At 53.4% G+C, this 23,613-nt stretch overlaps 1 protein-coding gene across 2 annotated transcripts in view; it reads right to left on the bottom strand.

Annotated features, from left to right (window-relative positions):
- Positions 1–23,613, bottom strand: part of LOC116953439 (mitogen-activated protein kinase kinase kinase 15-like) — a 59,997-nt gene that overhangs the window by 22,116 nt on the left and 14,268 nt on the right. For both annotated transcript variants that reach the window (XM_032973658.2, XM_032973657.2), the window contains exons 2-15: positions 18,227–18,357; positions 17,018–17,232; positions 15,784–15,952; positions 13,955–14,061; positions 11,973–12,143; positions 11,097–11,209; positions 9,937–10,096; positions 5,730–5,889; positions 4,267–4,374; positions 2,895–2,944; positions 2,538–2,633; positions 1,830–1,908; positions 1,391–1,524; positions 410–537 (exon numbers count right to left, since the gene is read on the bottom strand). In XM_032973658.2, the coding sequence (XP_032829549.2) occupies positions 410–537; positions 1,391–1,524; positions 1,830–1,908; positions 2,538–2,633; positions 2,895–2,944; positions 4,267–4,374; positions 5,730–5,889; positions 9,937–10,096; positions 11,097–11,209; positions 11,973–12,143; positions 13,955–14,061; positions 15,784–15,952; positions 17,018–17,232; positions 18,227–18,357 (1,821 nt within the window). The remainder of the gene's footprint in view (positions 1–409; positions 538–1,390; positions 1,525–1,829; positions 1,909–2,537; positions 2,634–2,894; positions 2,945–4,266; positions 4,375–5,729; positions 5,890–9,936; positions 10,097–11,096; positions 11,210–11,972; positions 12,144–13,954; positions 14,062–15,783; positions 15,953–17,017; positions 17,233–18,226; positions 18,358–23,613) is intronic.

The following is a 23,613-nucleotide window of genomic DNA, read 5'->3' as shown; positions in this document are numbered from 1 at the left end:
GTCAGCCTCCTCATTCTATTATGCCATCTGATGATCATCTTAACTGTTTTCTTTCACTTTCCCATTCTTTTTAAGAGCGTTCATACAACATGTCTCTTTGTAAACTTTTAGTTTTGTATCAACTTACTTGACGTTGCCTGGAACCTTGTGGCACAAAAGGCGCTCGATAAATACTGATATTTAGTATTATTATTATTATATCGTGGCAACCCTACAATTGGCAATCTCTCATTGACAACGCATTTCCCGAGTGTCTTTTTTCTTCTTCTTCTTCATCCTTATTATTACCACCATGAACGTTTTATTTATTATATTCATATGAATGTATTCTATTAACGAACGAATGGGGTTACTGTTTCTTGATTTCTAGATAAATAAAATAAATTAAGTGTGCGGTCATCATCGTCACCTCCGGGAACCTGCTCCATGAAGATTTTGAAGAAGCCCCCTTCGCTGACCGAGCCGAGGTACCGCACGATGTTGCGGTGCTTCAGGTGCTTGTGCAGAGCGATCTCCTCGTGCAGCGGCTGCGAGTAGCTGTGGCAACGCAGGACAAAGGCACCCCCCCCCCCCCACGCACCCCACGAATTGGTTGAGTGTGGGGCCGATTTTGTTGATCCTCGGCAAGAACTCGAAAGAGGAGGGGGCAGAGTCACGTTGGCAAAGAGTGCCCCCCCCTGGGAGTGCACGGCGCGGGGCGGTAACTTTAGAGGCACTTTTGCGAGCCAACTGATTGGCTCACAACTGATTGGTTCACAAGTGACGGCATCACATTCATGCCTCGATGTAAGACAGAAGCAGGAGGATTTCTCCACGACTCTCTGGCTGTCCCCGCCTGATGTCACGGTACTCGAATTGTAAACGTTGTCGTGGATTTACTTTGCAACACACCCGGAAGCGTTCCGGTAGCTGCACTATACACTACACTATACTACACACTACACTATACTACACACTACACTATACACTAGTGCTGTACTAGTAACAAATTGGCCACGTTCTGTTTACGTGACAAACCTTACTCATTGGCTGTGTTGGGTGGTGGCGGGTTTAACGACACATTGATATTCACGGGATGTAACCCAAAAACCTCTATTATGGAGACATAACAGGGGCGGCCATCAGATTCGAACCGCGGACCTCTGCCGGTGCCGGTCTCCGTGTCTCGGCCGCGCCACACGGACGGAGCCGTGGTGTGGAGGTGGGGGGGGAAGACCCACCGGGCTCTCTCATAGGCTGGCTCACCGACTTGCTCACTGGCTCACTCACCGACTCGCTCCACCAGCTCACTCACCGGCTCTCTCATAGGCTGGCTCACCGACTTGCTCACTGGCTCACTCACCGACTCGCTCACCAGCTCACTCACCGGCTTTCTCACTGGCTCACTCACCGGTGGTCCTTCTCAGGGACCTCCTTGATGGCGATGCGGACCTGGTTGCTGAGGTCCCGGCCGGCGTACACCGTCCCGAACGTGCCCCGGCCCAGCACCACCTTCTCTTCGTTCTCATTGTAGTCGTAGTCCCACTAAGCCCACGCAAGACAAGCACAGACAAAGATCCCCCGTGCAGCCTTCGAGGGACCGTTGGGGCGAGCGCTGTTGAGCGAGCAGCGCCTACGAAGGCCGGCACGGCGCGCACGATGGGGCTTGGTGGCCAGCGCCACGCCCGGGCCGCCCGTCGTCTCCCCAGTGGCGATGTTTACACACCGCGCCAGGTACTCGTTTGAGGTCGAGTCGAGCCACGGGAGGACCCGGAAGCGGTCGCGGTAATCGTCGCCGGGTTCGTGGGGCAGCGGCACTGCCGCGAGGGATCGTGCCGTGGCGCGCGTACCTCCAGCACGCCGCAGTCCACCTCGGCCTCCAGCTCCAAGCCGCGCTCTTCCATCACCGCCTTGGCCAGATCGTGGAACCTGGCGCACCACGACACACGCGGTTCGGGATAATCGTCGGCAAATCTTGGCGGTGATCGGGAATCCAGCTCGGGTGGCCCGGGTTTGTGGCGCGGCGCGCTAACCGGTGCTTCCTTTCACCAACCTGCCGCACTGAGTATCGGGACTCGTTCTCAGTGTTTTCGCAGTAGGGGAGGGAGGGGGGGGTGCGATGTTGCCGTGTGTAATGTTGTTGCTGTTGAGCGATTCGTGGGTAATTTTGCAGCATTGTGATGTATTGGCCAATACATCGCAGGATGGATCGTAGGTAGGCCAGCCTAAATGTTGCTAACCGGCGAAGATGTTCAATTAGGGGGGGGTCCACGTATCGCAAGCGTAGGGAAGGGAGGGCATGATCGTGGCCGAGCAGACCCGAAGCTTCGTGTGGAGCGACAGGCCAAGCAGCTTCTACACAGCGTTACGCAACCGATGAAAAGATAATGCTGCCCGACTGATTCGGAGTGAGACCTCTGCTGTCAAAGCGGAGCCGGTCATGAGCACACTGCTCAGGTATGGAAAATGAAAACACGCACACGCACACACACGTGCACACACGCACACGAGCACACACGCACACAAACACACGGCCAACGATGAAAAAGGCAAAGCACCTCTTGGCTTGCGACTCGGACGAGAAGCAAATTTGGAAGTCGTCCGAGTTGCCGGAGACGTAGAGGAAGCAGCAGCGCTCGTCGCACTTGGAGATGCTGCGCACCGCCACAGAGCACAAGCCGGGCAAGCCGGGCAAGCCGGGCCACACAACGAGCCTCACACATTTCACCGATTTTTTTTCACAGACACAATCGGCCGTTTATTTTTTTTTATTTCTTAATGAGACAATCAAAACAGGTTACAATTACGGCTCGTGTCGCGATTTATCTCCGTCCAGCAATTCGATAAATTGTTCGGATTCATAATTGAGGTTTTGACCAAAAGCTGAACCACTACTTTGCGCCTTTGACTCTCACCTAACACCGCGGATGTCAGCGGCTTTGAAGTTCCACTCGTGAATTTTCTTCTGCGAAAGCAAAAAAAATAAACATGAAAGTCCACGTTGTGGAAAAAACAATCCTGACCACTTGCCAGGAGCCTCCATGACAAAGAAATGAAGACTTGCTCTTAAGTGAAATAAAAACAATTACAGGGACACCTCCTACTTAAGGTCGGGTTCCAGAGGTCTGTTCGTAAGTTGAACTTTTACTCCTGTCGATTAGAAATATGTTGTACGGCGTGTATACTAAACACGGGGAATGGCTTTAAAAGTTGTATAATCTCCTGTAGATGTAGATGCCACTGGTTCTTCATGTGGCATCTAGATGACATGCAGACAGGTTTGTTCGTATAACTATGAAAGTTTGCAAATCGAATGTTCGTAAGTAGAGAAGTCCCTGTACGATGAAGCATCACACACAGCATTATCACAGACGATGTCATCATCATCATCATCACCCACAGCGTCATCACACACGACGTCATCATCATCACCACCCACAGCGCTATCACACACATCGGCATCATCATCACCCACAGCGTCATCACAGACATCATCATCACCCACAGCATCATCACACACGATGTCATCATCATCATCATCACCCACAGCGTCATCACAGACGACGTCATCATCATCATCACCCACAGCATCATCACACGCGACGTCATCATCATCACCCACAGCGTCATCACACACAACGGCATCATCATCACCCACAGCGTCATCACAGACGTCATCATCATCACCAACAGTGTCATCATACATGATATCATCATCATCACCCACAGCGTCATCACAGACTACGGCATCATCATCACCCACAGTGTCATCATACATGATGTCATCATCATCATCATCACCCACAGCGTCATCACACACGACGTCATCATCATCATCATCATCACCCACAGCGTCATCACACACGACGGCATCATCATCACCCACAGCGTCATCACACACGATGGCATCATCATCACCCACAGCGTCATCACACACGACGTCATCATCATCATCACCCACAGCGTCATCACAGGCGACGGCATCATCATCATCACCCACAGTGTCATCACACACGACGTTATCATCATCATCATCACCCACAGCGTCATCACACACGACATCATCATCATCACCCACAGCATCATTACACACAACGGCATCATCATCATCACCCACAGCGTCATCACACACATGACGTCATCATCACCCACAGCGTCATCACACACGACGTCATCATCACCCACAGCGTCATCACACACATGACGTCATCATCATCACCCACAGCGTCACGGGCCACAGCGAAGCCCCGCGGTCACCGGCTGGGGGGAAGGGGAGACAGCCCTCACCAGGTCGCGGGGCTCAACGTGCCAGAGGGAGAAGGACTTCTCTTCCGCTTCACCGTTCACAGACACGTACGACGGCTGGTACACCTTGGAGCTCTCAAAGATCAGCACCTGTGGACACCGGGGGAGCGACTGATGGTGAATGTGCGTCCGCTCAACTTCTTCCGCAACGTGGGTAGTAGCCAAACCGCGCTCATCGGAGGTGCGGGGGAAGGACAACAAACTGAACACAAAAAGCAGTTCGGTAAAGAAGCGAGTTTGTCAGTCTAGATGATTTAAAAATGCACAGCTCCCAGCGGCTTCCTAATATCATAAGCAAGAGCGTTCCAGACGGCCGCAGAAGCGCATCTGAAAGCGCGCGATGCAGTGACCGTCTTTGTTTCGATGGCCAGCCAAATACGTATCAGTGACATGGTCAATCCACTGCTGGATCAAGGCCTCCCCAAGTCGCTGCCACCCCTTCACGATCTTGCGACGCGTCGTAACGGCGGTGAAGCCCGCACGCGTGTAATTGTTATAATTATTGCACGGTGATTTTAAGAGCGCCGACGCGAAAATTATTTTAAGAAACACAATAAAAAAAACAAAACACGCGAGAATAAAATCGGCGCGGTCGGAAATTGACGAAACAGCGTAAACGGCGTAACGACCCAACCGAGAAGTCACCGCAGCGCACGTGGCCTAGAACCCACGGCCTAGACGCCAGCGCTGTGGAGGCAGCAGCAGCAGCGGCGACGGTTGGTGGATCACCGCAACGGACGGGGAGCGAATCTCCCTTCCCGCGGGCACCGAGGAGGAGCCGTACCCTGGGCTCGCCAGGAGCACGCGGAATCGCAAAAGTGCGGACTGCACCGGTTCCGTCTGCACGGGGATAGAGTGTTTCCCCCTCGCACGCGTGGGGTTTCTCCTGCTGCTCCGGTTTGCTTCCACACGTATAAACACTCGTCATTAATTGGCCGAGAACACCTTCATATGTAGAGGACCGCAGAGCTCGGGAAATTGTTGGCAGCGGACGGCGGCTCCTTGCCACTGTGTGGCTGCTGCTGCCTCCCTGCTTCCTGGTGCCTCCCGAGTCGCCCTCTCTCTCTCTGAGTCGCCCTCTATCTCTGAGTCGCTCTCTCTCTCTCTGAGTCGCTCTCTCTCTCTGAGTCGCCCTCTCTCTATCTCTGAGTCGCCCCCTCTCTCTCTCTCTGAGTCGTCCTCTCTATCTCTCTGAGTCGTCCTCTCTCTCTCTCTCTGAGTCGTCCTCTCTCTGAGTTGCCCTCTCTCTCTCTGAGTCGTCCCATCTCTCTCTCTGAGTCGCCCTCTCTCTCTCTCTGAGTCGCCCTCTCTCTCTCTGAGTCGTCCCCTCTCTCTCTCTGAGTCGCCCCCTCTCTCTCTCTCCGAGTCGTCCCCTCTCTCTCACTACGAGAGCGAGGCGCGGCCACTCCCACGCAAGACGAGCCGATCTCGTCGCTCCGTCTCACCGGGAAGCGCAGGGTGCTGCTCTGGCCCAGCGATCCGGCCGTGTTCATGAACTCGATCCAGAAGTCGAGGCGGCTCTGCAGGGCCACCGCCTTGGTGCCCACGCCCCTCAGCATGTGCTGCAGGATCAGCTGTCCGTTCTGCACCACGGAGCGCACGTACCTACACGGAAACACAGGGGTCACCCTCCCGCCCACCCCGCACCCCGCAGCCTTCAACGGAGCGTCGAGGGCAAGCGCCGTTTAGAGGAGCGAGCGGCACGGGCAGCACCTACCACGAAGGAGGCCGGCACTGTGGCAGTGGGGATGTTTGCGCACGGCGCCAGGTTCTCATTTGAGGCCCGAGTCGATCCTGGCGGAGGCCCGGGACCGGTGGAGATAATCGTCGCCCAGTGGCGGAAATCGAACTCGGGTCGCCGGGTTCGTAGCGCGGCGCGCCCTACGGCTACGCTACCGCTCCCCGCATAACCACGCGTGCACACGTCACGCGTTTAGGCACGTGCGTACGTACATAAATAAATACATAAACCATAACAGCCTTTAGCAACAGGCTGTTGAGGGCAAGTGCGGTTAGTAGCGAGTCGCTGAGTCTACGGAGGCCGGCACTGTGGCACACACAGAGGGGGTGGGGTGGGGTGCAGCACCACGCCCGTCCCCCTAGCAGTGGTTTGTTTATTTTGGCTACAGGTAAACAGACAATGGGCAATTAAAATATATCTTCGACGTGGACCTAGTTGCACAATAGAAACCTGGTTACAGCAAAATAATAACAAGAATAATAATGACACAAATGTACGTGGTCGAGTTACGCATGGCCAGGGCGTTCATCGACATGACGCAAATCGGCATAAAATACGCGAGGCTCGTAGGACGCTTCGTATACACGAAGACACACACACACAAACACGCGTGCATGCACAACAACAACCGCCATTCGCCACTAAGTGGCTGTGACGTCACCACGACGCTTGTGCCAGGCCATGTGCACCTTGAGGCCACGTGAAGGGTTGAACGTCCACTGGCAGGAGGTCACGGGGCAGACCCAGGTGCCACGGATTGACTGACTAAGATGACTGAAATGACTGGTTGATGCACCACCTGTGCCCCCTACTGTGCCAACCTGCTGTGCTTTAGCCACCCGGCGCTCTGCTCGTTGTTGTGAGCGTCGCTCCTCCGCCCTCCGTTGTTGTTGGAGGGCGACTGCCTCCAACTGCCCAGCAGTATCCTTCACGAGCCTCCTTCACAGAGGCCGATCTTGACGCCGCTGGTACCAGTCATCGGCAAGTCCACTCAGCTCCACGTCCTCCTGTACCACGTCACTCCATCTCTTCTCTAGCCCGTGCCGCGCCCGTTTAGCCCCCTCGATCCGGCCGAACAAAAGCTGTTTTGGCATGCGGTGGCTGGGCATACGGGCTACATGACCCTGCCAACGCAGCCTTGCCTGCCGGAGGAGCTCACCGATGGGACCTTGCCCAGATCTTTCAAGGATTTGTGAGCTCCTCACACAATCCAGCCTGGTTAAACCCAGGATGGATCGTAGGCAGGCTAGCCTAAATGTTTCTAACCGGCAAAGATGTTCCATTAGGGGGGTCCACGTTTCGCAAGCGTAGAGAAGGGAGGGAATGACAGTGGCCGTGAAGACCTGAAGCTTAGTGCGGAGCGACAGACCAGGTAGCTTCCACACAGCGTTACGCAACCGATGAAAAGATATTGCCGCTCGACTGATTCGGAGTGAAACCTCTGCTGTTAAACTGGAGCTGGTCATAAGCACACTGCCCAGGTATGGGAAACTCTCCACTCTCTCCACAACTGCCCCATCACCGATTGGGAGTTGTGGGGGTGGAGTGTCCGATGGTACAAAATACCCAGGCAGGTGTTTAGTTTTGGTGGGGCTGATGGTAAGGCCCCATCTCTTAGTGGCACGTTCCAGTCTCAGCAGCAGCGTCTCCAACTCCTCCTCTGAATGAGTAGCTATTACCAAATCATCGGCATACATAACGTGGTTGAGCAATAGGGAGCTATCCCTTGACCGCACCCAGGCATCGATCAGCCTCCCATTATATCTGTACCAAATAGAGATTCCCCCGGTACAGCTATTGAAGGCTTCACGAACTACGTGGTCAAAATAGATGTTAAATAATGTGGGAGCCAGAGGACATCCCTGTCGCACCCCAAGGTGTACAGGGAATGGCTCTGACTCCCGGCCACGTAGTTTTACCTGGGCCCGCTCACCATCATGAAGGTCCTTAATGATCGTGAGCAGAGGGTCAGGGACTCCAAAGCACAAAGAACAACCCAGAGCCCAGGCCTACTGATGGTATCATAGGCCTTGACCAGGTCAATAAAACAGAGATGTAGGTCTTGCTGGAATTTCCTACACCTCTGCTGTAGCAGATGGAGAGAAAATATGGCATCTGTGCAGGACCGCCCTTTCCTGAAACCGCATTGGGGCTCCGCAAGCCTCTCCTCAGCGTGCCTGGCAAGGCGATGTTGAATAAACCTTGCCAGGACCTTTCCCGGCACACTGAGGAGTGAGATGCCCTTGTAGTTGTTACAGTTTGTGCGGTCCCCCTTCTTAAAGAGGGGGACCACCAGGGTATCATTCCAATCCTGCGGAACCCGTCCAGTGGTCCAGACTGTTATGATGTCATATAGGGCAGTCTGTGCACAAACGCCACCCTCCCTCAGCATTTCGCTTGGGAGATCATCTTTGCCCGGTCCCTTTCCTGGTCTCAGACTCTGGATCGCCTTCAGTACTTCCTCAACAGATGGCACCTCAGCCAGCCACTCACAGGGGGTGACTTCCTCCAATATTTGAGGCACCGCAGCCTCAGCAGGGTCATCCCCACTTTGTACCACGATGTTTTCCTGGCTGAGGGATTTCCCCTTCCCCAGGACCTCACAGAAATGCTCAGCAAATCTGCAAACCTATTCCTGGGTGTCGGAGATTGGATCACCGTTTTTCCCCTAATGATGGTAATAGGTGTGGCGCTGCAGGTTACTTTTTTGATGGAGTTAAATAGAGATTTGTGATCGCGGGCCACTTAGCCAGACTCCAACTCCTCAGCAACCCGCGACCACCACCCATCCTTGCAGCGCCTCACGGCTCTCCGAACCTCCGAGCGAAGGCTGCGGTAAGCCTCCTCATTCTCTGACGTGGGATTCTGTAGCCGATGACAGTGGGCCTGTCGCTTTTTCTCAACTATCCTGAACACCTCCTCTGTCAGCCAGGGTTTCTGGGGAGGTCTGGACCACGTACCCAAAGCAGCCATTGCAGCTGCATGAGTCACAGTCCTAAACCTCGCCCATTTACCCTCGACATCAGGAGGAGTGGGGGACGATGCTAACCCCAGCCGCAAGCTATGATGAAATTCTCGCTTGCAACTTTCATCAGATAACTGAGACCAGGCCACTTTAGGTTGGAATGGGGTCCTGGGTGTACACCCACCACCGGAGTGGAAGAATGGCAGGCACATCTTACAGATGACAAGTCGATGGTCAGAGGGCAGATCAGCTCCACGGTAGGTCCTGGTGTCAAGGACATGGGCTCGCATCTGCTGGTCCGTCACTATGTAGTCCAGCAGATGTTCTTGCTTTGACCCGGCATGCATCCATGATGTTGTGTGGATGCGCCGATGCCGGAACAGCATGTTAGTAATTACAAGCCCACGGGCTGCACAAAAATCTAGCAGCCTCCTACCGTTGTTATTGGGCTGATCTGGCCCATGCCATCCAATCACTCCAGACCGGGTGCCAGCATCATGACCAACTCGGGCTTTAAAGTCACCCAACAAGATGACTCTATCCCGAGGGGCCACTTTAGCCAGCACTTGTGACAGGAGGTCATGGAAGGCAGGAGGTCATTGTGGGTGTTTGACATCTCCCCTATACACACGTACACACACATACGTACACAAAACAAAGACCACCATACAGCCTTAACAGACTGTTGGGACAAGTGCTGTTAGCGAGCACGCACACACGTACACACATGCACACACAAACACACACGGTCGGTGTCAAACAGCACCGAGGCCGGCACGATTGCCAACAAAGACCACAAAACCACTTCACAGTAAGCCGGCCGAGCAGAGCGACCAACTGCACGCGCACGTGGGAGGAGACGCCCGGTCCACGAGCGAGCAGCTCGCGGGGGATAGCGGTGGCGGCGTCGGGCTGGGGGGGCCGTGGGGGGCCGGGGGGCACTCACCAGGGCGGGGGGTGCAGGCGGTAGAGCTTCTCGGCCGCCTGCGTGGCCTTGGCGTGATCTCCGGCCAGGAGGCTCACGGCCATGAAGAGGCCCACGTCCCAGTAGCTGGACAGCTTCTCCAGGCTGCCCTTGCGGCCCAGCAGCGAGTTCAGCTTCATGCCTGCGCGAGCGGCCAACGAGCCAGGGGGCGAGAGTGGGGTCATCATCATCATCATCATCTCCTCCTCCTCCTCCTCGTCCCACTCCTGACTCCTGCCTTCTCCTTGCCGGCGCTCGCGCGCCCGAGCTGCGTGGCGGGTGGCGGCTTGCGCGCGTGCCACGCCATCCGGCAGCGCTGTGGAGGCAGTGGCGGCGCGGGCGTTGGTGCCCTCGAATAAACGTGGCAAGGGGCGTGCGCGCGAGGGAGAGAGAGAGAAGATGGAATGCCAAAGCTGGCCTCTCTCCCAGCATCTAGGGGAGATGTCAGACGGCCACAATGACCTTCGCTGCGACGCAGAGAGACTCCCCGAGCAAAAGGCCAACTCCGCGGTGGGCGAGGCGGCGGCGGTCGAGCGGCACCCCGCCAGGCGGAGAACGCAAAAATCGCGGCTCGACGGCAAATCCTTCGATCCGGTACACGATGGACTTCACTTGCTGTTTCGCTCTCGACGTGCGTCCGTGTCGCGACACGCGAGTCCGGCCCGGGCGGTGGCGGCGGCTACGCTGCTGCTGCTGCTGCTGCTGCACGTGACTGCTGCCCATAACCCGGCGGCGGTTGGTGGATCGCCGCACAGACGCTGGCGAAACTCCCCCGTTGGCGTGGGAGACGTGCCCTGGGGATTCAGAGCCCTCTCGGTGCAAGGAGGACCCTTGTCTGCTACACCGGGCGACGCAGCTGCACTTCCATTTAACAGCCCGTTCCTCCGTACGGATCGCTTTGATGTTGTTGTTGAATCACGTATCTCCTTGCAAAGCTATCTGGGTAGCTGGCAAAACGGGATATTCCGTGTAACATATAAACATCGCTTGATTGATTGAGTGGGCGTGTGGTTGAGTGAGTTTGTGAGTCCGTGTGTAAGCAAGCGCTTGAATGAGAGGGCGAGTGGGTTGGCGATCGAGCGAGTTAGGCAGTGTGTAAACGGAGGAACTGATGGATCGAACGAGTGAATAAATACAGGCACCTATCTTGCGTAGCTCCGGGGAGCCCTCAAAGTCTTGTCCGGACGCGATGAGCAGAGACGCCAAATGAATCCCGGAGTAGAGGCTCGGCTCCACGTCAAACGCCTTCCGATACCTGAACACACGCACCAACACAAAGATCCCCCCCCACGTGTAGCCTTTAGCAGGCTGTTGGGGCGAGCGCTGTTAGCGAGCGCCACACCTATGAAGGCCGGCACTGTGGCACACGAGGGGGTGGATGGGGCCAGCACCATGCCAGGCCGCCTTTGTCTCCCCAGTGGCGATGTTTACACATCGCACCAGGTACTCATTTGAGGCCGAGTCGACCTAGGGGAGGCCTGGGATCGGTTCAGATAATCGTCACCGGTGTTGGCCGTGAGCGGGAATCGAACCCGGGTCGCCGGGTTTATAGCGCGGCACGCTCACCAATACACCACCGCTCCCCACTTATATACACACACACACATTGATCCAGTATACAACACAACAAATGTCCAAGATCAGTTCAGATATCACACTCGCCCCGGACAACTATAAACTGAATGCGTTCGTCAATAACCCTGCGAGGCCTTGAAAGGAAACATTACGGGCAATGACCCAACTTCCCCGTACATCACGCGCAGAGACGCCAGACTGACAGAGTGAGATGAGTTGGAGGGCCACACTCGATCACTCCACGGGGCCCCGAAGAGAATTATAATCTGGGGAGAAAAAAAACCCCAACGCTTTCGCCACCGACGTCAGCCGCGGCCGGGAATGGAACTCGTGTTCGTGGATGTTCGTGGCGCTCGACTGCCATGCCCCGCGGGACCCAGGGAGATCCGCTGCCCCCCCCCCCCCCGGGAGGTTCCGCTAGACCCCCCCCCCTCCCCTCTCACCACTCGAGGGCGCTGTCGCGGCTCTCCGTGTCGCTGCAGCCCGAGTCCATGAACTTGTCCTTGTAGATGCGACCGCAGAGGCACAGCATGTCGGAGGGGGGCTGCTCACAGCCCTCCACCACCTGACGCATCACCGACAGCGCTTTCTCGCGGTCGCCCACGCTCCCGCGTCTGGACACGAGTGTGGTGGTGGTGGCGGCAGCGGCGGCGGGGGACACGCGTCGCGGAGTCATCGACACGCGTCGCGGAGTCATCGACACGCGTCGCGGAGTCATCGACACGCGTCGCGGAGTCATCGACACGCGTCGCGGAGTCATCGACACGCGTCGCGGAGTCATCGACACGCGTCGCGGAGTCATCGACACGCGTCGCGGAGTCATCGACACGCGTCGCGGAGTCATCGACACGCGTCGCGGAGTCATCGACACGCGTCGCGGAGTCATCGACACGCGTCGCGGAGTCATCGACACGCGTCGCGGAGTCATCGACACGCGTCGCGGAGTCATCGACACGCGTCGCGGAGTCATCGACACGCGTCGCGGAGTCATCGACACGCGTCGCGGAGTCATCGACACGCGTCGCGGAGTCATCGACACGCGTCGCGGAGTCATCGACACGCGTCGCGGAGTCATCGACACGCGTCGCGGAGTCATCGACACGCGTCGCGGAGTCATCGACACGCGTCGCGGAGTCATCGACACGCGTCGCGGAGTCATCGACACGCGTCGCGGAGTCATCGACACGCGTCGCGGAGTCATCGACACGCAACGGCCGGTCATTTCTCTTTGGTCACGGCCGACGCGATTTTCTGCTCCAAATGGATCGCAATCGGGGAATCTTTCAAGCATTCATCCTGGAAGGAGGAATCCGATGAGCCGTGAAGCTCTTTTTCACGGATGTCCCGTCGGGGAGCACACGGGGGTCAGCGAGATGCATCAACAAACAACGCACGAGGCGATACGAGTGCAGGCTAGAGGTAAACACGTCGCTGAACATTAATAAATATACATATAAAGTATTCGAATACGGATTGCACAGGTACATGAAGTCCTGCCAATTTGGCGAACACAAAATGCAAGCTTGTGGCAAGGCAGAAAAACAACACCAGCAAGAAGAGTCCCAGCCCACACCAAGACAACACCGCACAGTCCCCTCAGTAGAGTTGCACGTAAACACTGAACTATCGATACGGCCACAGAGATCAGACGCGGATGTTCCAACCGCAATGCGGTGCCACCGACGGGACAGCGCTCGCACGCTCGCTCTCGACGAGGGGAGAGAACGAGGAAGACTCGGAGGACGACTCGGAGAGAGAGGGGACGACTCAGAGAGAGAGAGAGGACGACTCAGAGAGAGAGAGGGGACGACTCAGGGGTGCCAGGAGGAACCACGGACGAGGAGCGGGAAAGGCAGCAGCGGCGACAGCACCGGCAGCCACGCGGTGAAACCAGCAACAATTGGCCAAGCTCTGCGGTCCTCTAACTATTAAGGTGTTTGAGAGTATTTGGCGACTGCTATAGATTTCCACGTGATAAGCCACTTCGTTGTGCTGTCATTTGTGCTCCCCAGGTCGTTTCTGAGCTATGTAGCTCAGTCGGCCTTAGACCTGCTAAAATAAAAACTATTTTTACTTTGGTTATCGGCTAATTAATGAGCGTCTATACAGGTGAGAGGAAACCCAGAGCACCTGGAGCAACACAACACACGTGCGATGGGGAAACACTGTATCCCGTACAGAAGGAGCAGGAGGAGTGACGACAGTGGTGGTAATCATCATCATCATCGCCATCGTCATCATCGTCGTCATCATCGTCTTCATCATAGTCATCTTAATAGTTGTCATCGCCGTCTTCATCATCGTCATCATCGTCATTATTATCATCGTCATCGTCGTCGTCATCCTCATCATCATCACCATCACCGTCATCGTCATCGCCACCACCTCCTCCGGCGCACAGGCCCGCCGGTGCGGCTGCACGCACCTGTTGAGGGCGAACGCGTAGTGGAACTTGATGTTGTTCTGGTTGGCCAGGTCGCAGGTGGGCAGAGCGTCCAGGGTCTCCACCAGCTTCACCATCGAGTCGTAGTCCTGTGGGCCGCGTGGCCAGCCAAGCCGAGCCAGTCAGCATCTCCCGGCCACACGACGACCTCACCACCCGCAGTGCCACCGCCGGCACGGCACGAGGGTGGCTAGCGCCACGCCCGACCGCCTTTGTCTCCCGAGCGAGAATGTTAACGAGCACCGCACCAGGCGCTACTCCTTTGAGGCCGAGTCGACCTAGGGGGAGGCTCGGGATCGGTTCAGATAATCGTCACCGCCGTTGGTGGCCGTGAGCGGGAATCGAAGGTCGCCTGGTCTGCTGCGCCACCGCTCCCCACACGCAATGCAGGACGACACTCCGATGAGGGGGGGTGGCCAGCACCGTACGTCCGTGCCTACTTCACCGCGCCGGCGAACGCGAGACAGCGGCGCAAGTGAAATTAATCCACCGTACTCATCGCCGACCGTCGGTCGACCCACGCTTGCCGAGCGGGGCCGGCGGCGGCGGCGGCGGCGGCGGCGGCGGCGGGGGTCATCCCAACTCGACTCCGGGTTGCGAACTCGCCGGCTCCAAGGGGCGTGCCACACAAGCACACAGGAAGGGAGGTGTGGGCGGGGGGCGGGCGCGAGGAACGAAGCGTCGCGAGGAGTCCGCCGTCTCGGATCGCGGAGTCGCAGGAACGCGCGGGGAGACGCGGGGACAAAGCCGTCACGCGCACGGCGGGCGGGGAGCGGGGGGGGAGGGCTGGGGGTTGGCTCACGCGGGCGGTCAGACGCACGCACGCAGGCCGCACAAAGGAGGAGGAATCCCGTGTTTACCCAACAGAGCGTTGTCGTGGCGAGCGCGGGGGCCGGTGGCGAGAAGCCATCACGGGCCGCACGAAGCGGTCGTGCACCAGACGCAGACACGCAGACACGCAGACACGGACACGCAGACACGGACACGCAGACACGCACACAGACACGGACACGCAGACACAGACACGCAGACACGGACACGCAGACACGGACACGCAGACACGGACACGCAGACACGCACGCAGACGCGGACACGCAGACACGCACACGCAGACACAGACACGGACGCAGACGCGGACACGCAGACACGCACGCAGACACGCACACACAGACACGCACACGCAGACACGCACACGCAGACACGCACGGACACGCAGACACGGACACGCAGACACGGACACAGACGCGGACACGCAGACACGGACACGCAGACACGCACACGCAGACACGCACGCAGACACGCACGCCGACACCGACACGCAGACACGCACACGCAGACACGGACACGCAGACACGCAGACACGCACGCAGACACGGACACGCAGACACGGACACACAGACACGGACACGCAGACACAGACACAGACACGGACACGCAGACACGCGAGACGCTCACGCCCATTCACAGACGCGTGCAAAAACAAAGACAAAGATTCCCCCCCTCATAGCCTTCGCAGACTATTTGGGCAAGTGCTGAGCAGCACCTATAAAGGCAGGCACGGCACACGAGGGGGTGGGTGGCCAGCACCACGTCCGGCCGCCTTTGTCTCCCTAGTGGCGATGTTTACACATCGCACCGGGTGCTCATTTGAGGCTGAGTCGACCTAGGGGAGGCCCAGGACCGGTTCAGACAATCGTCATCGGTGTCTCCCCCAGCAGCGATGTGTTAAACACCGCACCAGGTGCTCATGTGACTCCGGCAAGACGGGCCGCGGCCAGCGCAGGTCTCCCGCCGCGCCGGGCTAGGTGCACCTGCAGGTCGCGGTAGGAGAGCAGCAGGTTGATGACGATGTCGGGGCTCAGCAACTCGGTGGTGTCGAGGCGCGAGCGGATGTGCGCCAGCTCCCGCGCCAGCTCCTCCCCCTGGTACTTGCCGCGGGCCCGGCGGATGTCACCCAGGATCGCGTCCTTGCAGAGGACGCTGCGCGGGGCGACACGGCCATCACGAGAACCGCAGACTCGTCACACAGAGACTCATAGACTCGTCACACAGAGACCCACAGACTGGTCACACAGAGACCCACAGACTCACCACGTGAAGACCCAGACTCGTCACACAGAGACTCATAGACTCACCACACGAAGACCCACAGACTCGTCACACAGAGACCCATAGACTCGTCACACAGAGACCCACAGATTGGTCACACAGAGACCCACAGACTCACCACACACGGAGACCCACAGACTCACCACAAGAAGACCCACAGACTCGTCACACAGAGACCCACAGACTCACCACACGAAGACCCAGACTCGTCACACAGAGACCCATAGACTCGTCACACAGAGACCCACAGACTCACCACACAGAGACCCACAGACTCGTCACACAGAGACTCATAGACTCACCATACACGAAGACCCACACTCACCACACAGAGACCCACAGACTCGTCACACGAAGACCCACAGACTCGTCACACAGAGACCCACAGACTCACCACACGAAGGCCCACAGACTCGTCACACAGAGACCCATAGACTCGTCACACACAGAGACCCACAGACTCACCACACGAAGACCCACAGACTGGTCACACAGAGACCCACAGACTCACCACACGAAGACCCACAGACTGGTCACACAGAGACCCACAGACTCACCACACGAAGACCCACAGACTCACCACACAGAGACCCACAGACTCGTCACACAGAGACTCATAGACTCACCATACACGAAGACCCACACTCACCACACAGAGACCCACAGACTCGTCACACGAAGACCCACAGACTCGTCACACAGAGACCCACAGACTCACCACACGAAGGCCCACAGACTCGTCACACAGAGACCCATAGACTCGTCACACACAGAGACCCACAGACTCACCACACGAAGACCCACAGACTGGTCACACAGAGACCCACAGACTCACCACACGAAGACCCAGACTGGTCACACAGAGACCCACAGACTCACCACACGAAGACCCACAGACTCATCACACAGAGACCCACAGACTCACCGCCCACTCACCTGCTGGTGACCTGCACGTCCTGCAGGATCTGCTGGAGGCGGTCTGCGAGCGGCACGCACAGCGCCCCGAGGCCCGGGTCCCAGTTGAGGTGGTGCAGGGCGAGCGAGGTGCGACGCAGGGCGCCCCCCTCCTGGTCGCCCAGCACCGGCGTCACCGCCACGCCGTGCGCCGTCGCCGCCGAGTACGGCACGAACGTGCAGTTCCCGCACGACGCCTGCCAAGGGCAAAGGCCGCCCGGATTAGCCTCCGACCTTTCCCCTCCGTCGGCGCATCCGCCGCCGTCGCCGCCGCCGATGGCGCTGCTGCTGCCGCAGGAATTACAAATCGGCCCACGTTTTTCTTAACCCTTTCCCGTTCCGATGACGTAAGTGTCCGTGCGTGTACGTCATCAGTTTATCTTCTGATTCCGTTCCAATGACGTACGTGTACCGTCAGTACGTGTACATCATCGGAACGGAACAGGAAGGACATTTAAATCATAAACTAACTTTATCGGTACCGAGGCTCCCACAAGGCCATACGGGAGGGCGTGTGGCACAGTTTGGCGCCAGATGTTGTCGAGGTGTGGTCGTGTCACTACAGTTCGCTGCGGTGAGTACGATGTCTTTAAACACGGCGGCGCTACGCCTCTCTCGATAAAATTAAGGCCGAGCCACTTGCGCGTTCCGAGATCAGCGGTGAATCGGACTCCGCCCCCTGCAACTTGTAGACGTCTCGGAGCGGGGAATGGGGTTATAATTGTTGCGCGTCGGATGGAGGAGGGTGTGCGATACAACATTTTACTCACGCGGCGATCCGAGCAGAAGATCAATTGTGAATCGTGAGCCTCTAGCAGACGTGTGTACACACAAACACAAAGATCCCCCATGCAGCCTCTAGCAGACGTGTGTACACACAAACACAAAGATCCCCCATGCAGCCTCTAGCAGACGTGCGTACACAGACTAAGTTTTCGATTCCCGCTCACGGCACAACACCAGCGACGATTATCTGAACCGGTCGTGGGCCTCGCCTAGGTTGACTCAGCCTCAAATGAGTACCTGGTATACGATGTGTAAACATTGCCGCTAGGGAGACAAAGGTGGCCGAGCGTGGTGCTGCCTACCCATCCCCTCGTGTGCCGTGCCGGCCTTCATAGGTGCTACCCGCTAACAGCACTTGCCCCCACAGTCTGTTAAGGATACACGGGGGACCTCTGTCTTTGATACCTTGAGAGTGTCGGGGTCAGAGCCGCTGTACAGAACGATGTTGTTGGTCATGTCGAAGCTCTCGCGGACTCCCAGGTGGTAGAGCAGCGAGGGCTGGTGGAAGAAGTCACTCATTTCCACCACGGCCACATCTGTTGCACCGCAAGAGATGGACAAACACGCACGCACGCACGCACACACACGCACGGTTACACGCGCATACAAAGACCCCACCCCCCGTCACCACATAGCCTCAACAGGCTGCTGGGGCAAGTGCTGCTAGCGAGCAACTACAAAGGACGGCACGGCACACGAGGGGGAGGGTGGCCAGCACCACGCCCGGCCGCCTTTGTCTCCCCAGTGGGAATGTTTATGACACACCGCACCAGGTAATCATTTGAGGCTGAGTCGACGTAGGGGAGGCCCAGGACCGGTTCAGATAATCGTCACCGCTACACAACCGCTCCCCATGGTTACACACACACACAGACACCCACACAGACACCCACACAGACACCCACACACACCCAAATACACAAAGGTCCCCCTTGTGTGGAGGTGCACAGAATGCGGTTGGCGAGCAACGGCAATGAAACTGAAGACCCTGCATGGCGTTCACAGCAACGCCGAGGTTTCGTTCTGGCTGTGCCTCCACGCTGCACGTAAACATCACGTAAACATCACGCAAACATCACGCAAACATCACACAAACATCACACAAACATCACACAAACATCACTTAAACATCACACAAACATCACTTAAACATCACACAAACATCACACAAACATCACACAAACATCACGCAAACATCACACAAACATCACGCAAACATCACACAAACATCACGTAAACATCACCCAAACATCACACAAACATCACACAAACATCACGCAAACATCACGCAAACATCACACAAACATCACGCAAACATCACACAAACATCACACAAACATCACACAAACATCACACAAACATCACACAAACATCACACAAACATCACACAAACATCACACAAACATCACGCAAACATCACACAAACATCACGCAAACATCACGTAAACATCACACAAACATCACGCAAACATCACACAAACATCACACAAACATCACACAAACATCACGCAAACATCACACAAACATCACGTAAACATCACGTAAACATCACACAAACATCACGCAAACATCACACAAACATCAAGAAAACATCACGCAAACATCACACAAACATCACCCAAACATCACACAAACATCACACAAACATCACACAAACATCACACAAACATCACACAAACATCACGCAAACATCACACAAACATCACGCAAACATCACACAAACATCACACAAACATCACACAAACATCACACAAACATCACACAAACATCACACAAACATCACACAAACATCACACAAACATCACCCAAACATCACACAAACATCACACAAACATCACACAAACATCACACAAACATCACGTAAACATCACACAAACATCACTTAAACATCACACAAACATCACACAAACATCACGCAAACATCACACAAACATCACACAAACATCACGTAAACATCACACAAACATCACACAAACATCACACAAACATCACACAAACATCACGTAAACATCACCCAAACATCACGCAAACATCACGTAAACATCACACAAACATCACGCAAACATCACACAAACATCACGTAAACATCACGTAAACATCACGTAAACATCACACAAACATCACGTAAACATCACACAAACATCACACAAACATCACACAAACATCACGTAAACATCACACAAACATCACACAAACATCACACAAACATCACGTAAACATCACACAAACATCACACAAACATCACACAAACATCACACAAACATCACACAAACATCACACAAACATCACACAAACATCACACAAACATCACACAAACATCACACAAACATCACGTAAACATCACACAAACATCACACAAACATCACACGAACATCACGTAAACATCACACAAACATCACACAAACATCACCCAAACATCACACAAACATCACACAAACATCACACAAACATCACACAAACATCACGTAAACATCACACAAACATCACTTAAACATCACACAAACATCACACAAACATCACACAAACATCACACAAACATCACACAAACATCACGTAAACATCACGCAAACATCACACAAACATCACACAAACATCACACAAACATCACGTAAACATCACCCAAACATCACGCAAACATCACGTAAACATCACACAAACATCACGCAAACATCACACAAACATCACGTAAACATCACGTAAACATCACGTAAACATCACACAAACATCACGTAAACATCACACAAACATCACGCAAACATCACACAAACATCACGTAAACATCACACAAACATCACACAAACATCACACAAACATCACACAAACATCACACAAACATCACACAAACATCACGCAAACATCACACAAACATCACACAAACATCACACAAACATCACACAAACATCACACAAACATCACACAAACATCACGCAAACATCACACAAACATCACACAAACATCACGCAAACATCACGTAAACATCACGTAAACATCACACAAACATCACGCAAACATCACACAAACATCACGTAAACATCACACAAACATCACACAAACATCACACAAACATCACACAAACATCACACAAACATCACACAAACATCACGCAAACATCACACAAACATCACACAAACATCACACAAACATCACACAAACATCACACAAACATCACACAAACATCACACAAACATCACGCAAACATCACACAAACATCACGCAAACATCACACAAACATCACGCAAACATCACACAAACATCACGCAAACATCATGCAAACATCACACAAACATCACACAAACATCACACAAACATCACACAAACATCACTTAAACATCACCCAAACATCACACAAACATCACACAAACATCACGTAAACATCACACAAACATCACACAAACATCACTTAAACATCACACAAACATCACACAAACATCATGTAAACATCACACAAACATCACACAAACATCACACAAACATCACGCAAACATCACACAAACATCACACAAACATCACGTAAACATCACGTAAACATCACGTAAACATCACACAAACATCACACAAACATCACGCAAACATCACACAAACATCACACAAACATCACACAAACATCACACAAACATCACACAAACATCACACACCCATCACGTAAACATCACACAAACATCACACAAACATCACACAAACATCACACAAACATCACACAAACATCACGCAAACATCACGTAAACATCACACAAACATCACACAAACATCACACAAACATCACACAAACATCACACAAACATCACGCAAACATCACGTAAACATCACACAAACATCACGTAAACATCACACAAACATCACACAAACATCACACAAACATCACGTAAACATCACACAAACATCACACAAACATCACACAAACATCACACAAACATCACACAAACATCACACAAACATCACACAAACATCACACACCCATCACGTAAACATCACACAAACATCACGTAAACATCACACAAACATCACGCAAACATCACGTAAACATCACACAAACATCACGCAAACATCACGTAAACATCACACAAACATCACGCAAACATCACGCAAACATCACACAAACATCACACAAACATCACACAAACATCACTTAAACATCACACAAACATCACACAAACATCACACAAACATCACACAAACATCACGCAAACATCACGCAAACATCACACAAACATCACACAAACATCACACAAACATCACGCAAACATCACGCAAACATCACACAAACATCACACAAACATCACGTAAACATCACACAAACATCACACAAACATCACACAAACATCACACAAACATCACGCAAACATCACACAAACATCACACAAACATCACACAAACATCACACAAACATCACACAAACATCACACAAACATCACACAAACATCACACAAACATCACACAAACATCACACACCCATCACGTAAACATCACACAAACATCACGTAAACATCACGCAAACATCACGCAAACATCACGTAAACATCACACAAACATCACGCAAACATCACGTAAACATCACACAAACATCACACAAACATCACGCAAACATCACACAAACATCACGCAAACATCACACAAACATCACTTAAACATCACACAAACATCACGCAAACATCACACAAACATCACACAAACATCACACAAACATCACACAAACATCACGCAAACATCACGCAAACATCACGCAAACATCACGTAAACATCACGCAAACATCACGCAAACATCACGCAAACATCACGCAAACATCACGCAAACATCACACAAACATCACACAAACATCACACAAACATCACGTAAACATCACGCAAACATCACACAAACATCACACAAACATCACACAAACATCACACAAACATCACACAAACATCACACAAACATCACGTAAACATCACACAAACATCACGCAAACATCACGTAAACATCACACAAACATCACACAAACATCACACAAACATCACGCAAACATCACGCAAACATCACACAAACATCACACAAACATCACACAAACATCACGTAAACATCACGTAAACATCACGTAAACATCACACAAACATCACACAAACATCACGTAAACATCACACAAACATCACACAAACATCACACAAACATCACACAAACATCACACAAACATCACACAAACATCACGCAAACATCACGCAAACATCACGCAAACATCACACAAACATCACACAAACATCACACAAACATCACGTAAACATCACGTAAACATCACGTAAACATCACACAAACATCACACAAACATCACGTAAACATCACACAAACATCACACAAACATCACACAAACATCACACAAACATCACACAAACATCACACAAACATCACGCAAACATCACGCAAACATCACACAAACATCACACAAACATCACACAAACATCACGTAAACATCACGTAAACATCACGCAAACATCACACAAACATCACACAAACATCACACAAACATCACGCAAACATCACACAAACATCACACAAACATCACACAAACATCACGTAAACATCACGTAAACATCACGTAAACATCACACAAACATCACACAAACATCACGTAAACATCACACAAACATCACACAAACATCACACAAACATCACACAAACATCACACAAACATCACACAAACATCACGCAAACATCACGCAAACATCACGCAAACATCACACAAACATCACACAAACATCACACAAACATCACGTAAACATCACGTAAACATCACGTAAACATCACACAAACATCACACAAA

The sequence above is a fragment of the Petromyzon marinus genome, chromosome 51, assembly GCF_048934315.1.
Source record: "Petromyzon marinus isolate PM22_M1 ecotype Great Lakes invasive population chromosome 51, UKy_Petmar_22M1.pri1.0, whole genome shotgun sequence".
NCBI classification, from domain to species: Eukaryota; Metazoa; Chordata; class Hyperoartia; order Petromyzontiformes; family Petromyzontidae; genus Petromyzon; species Petromyzon marinus.
The sequence above is the reverse complement of the archived record's forward strand: the minus strand, read 5'-3'. Positions and strand labels throughout refer to the sequence as shown.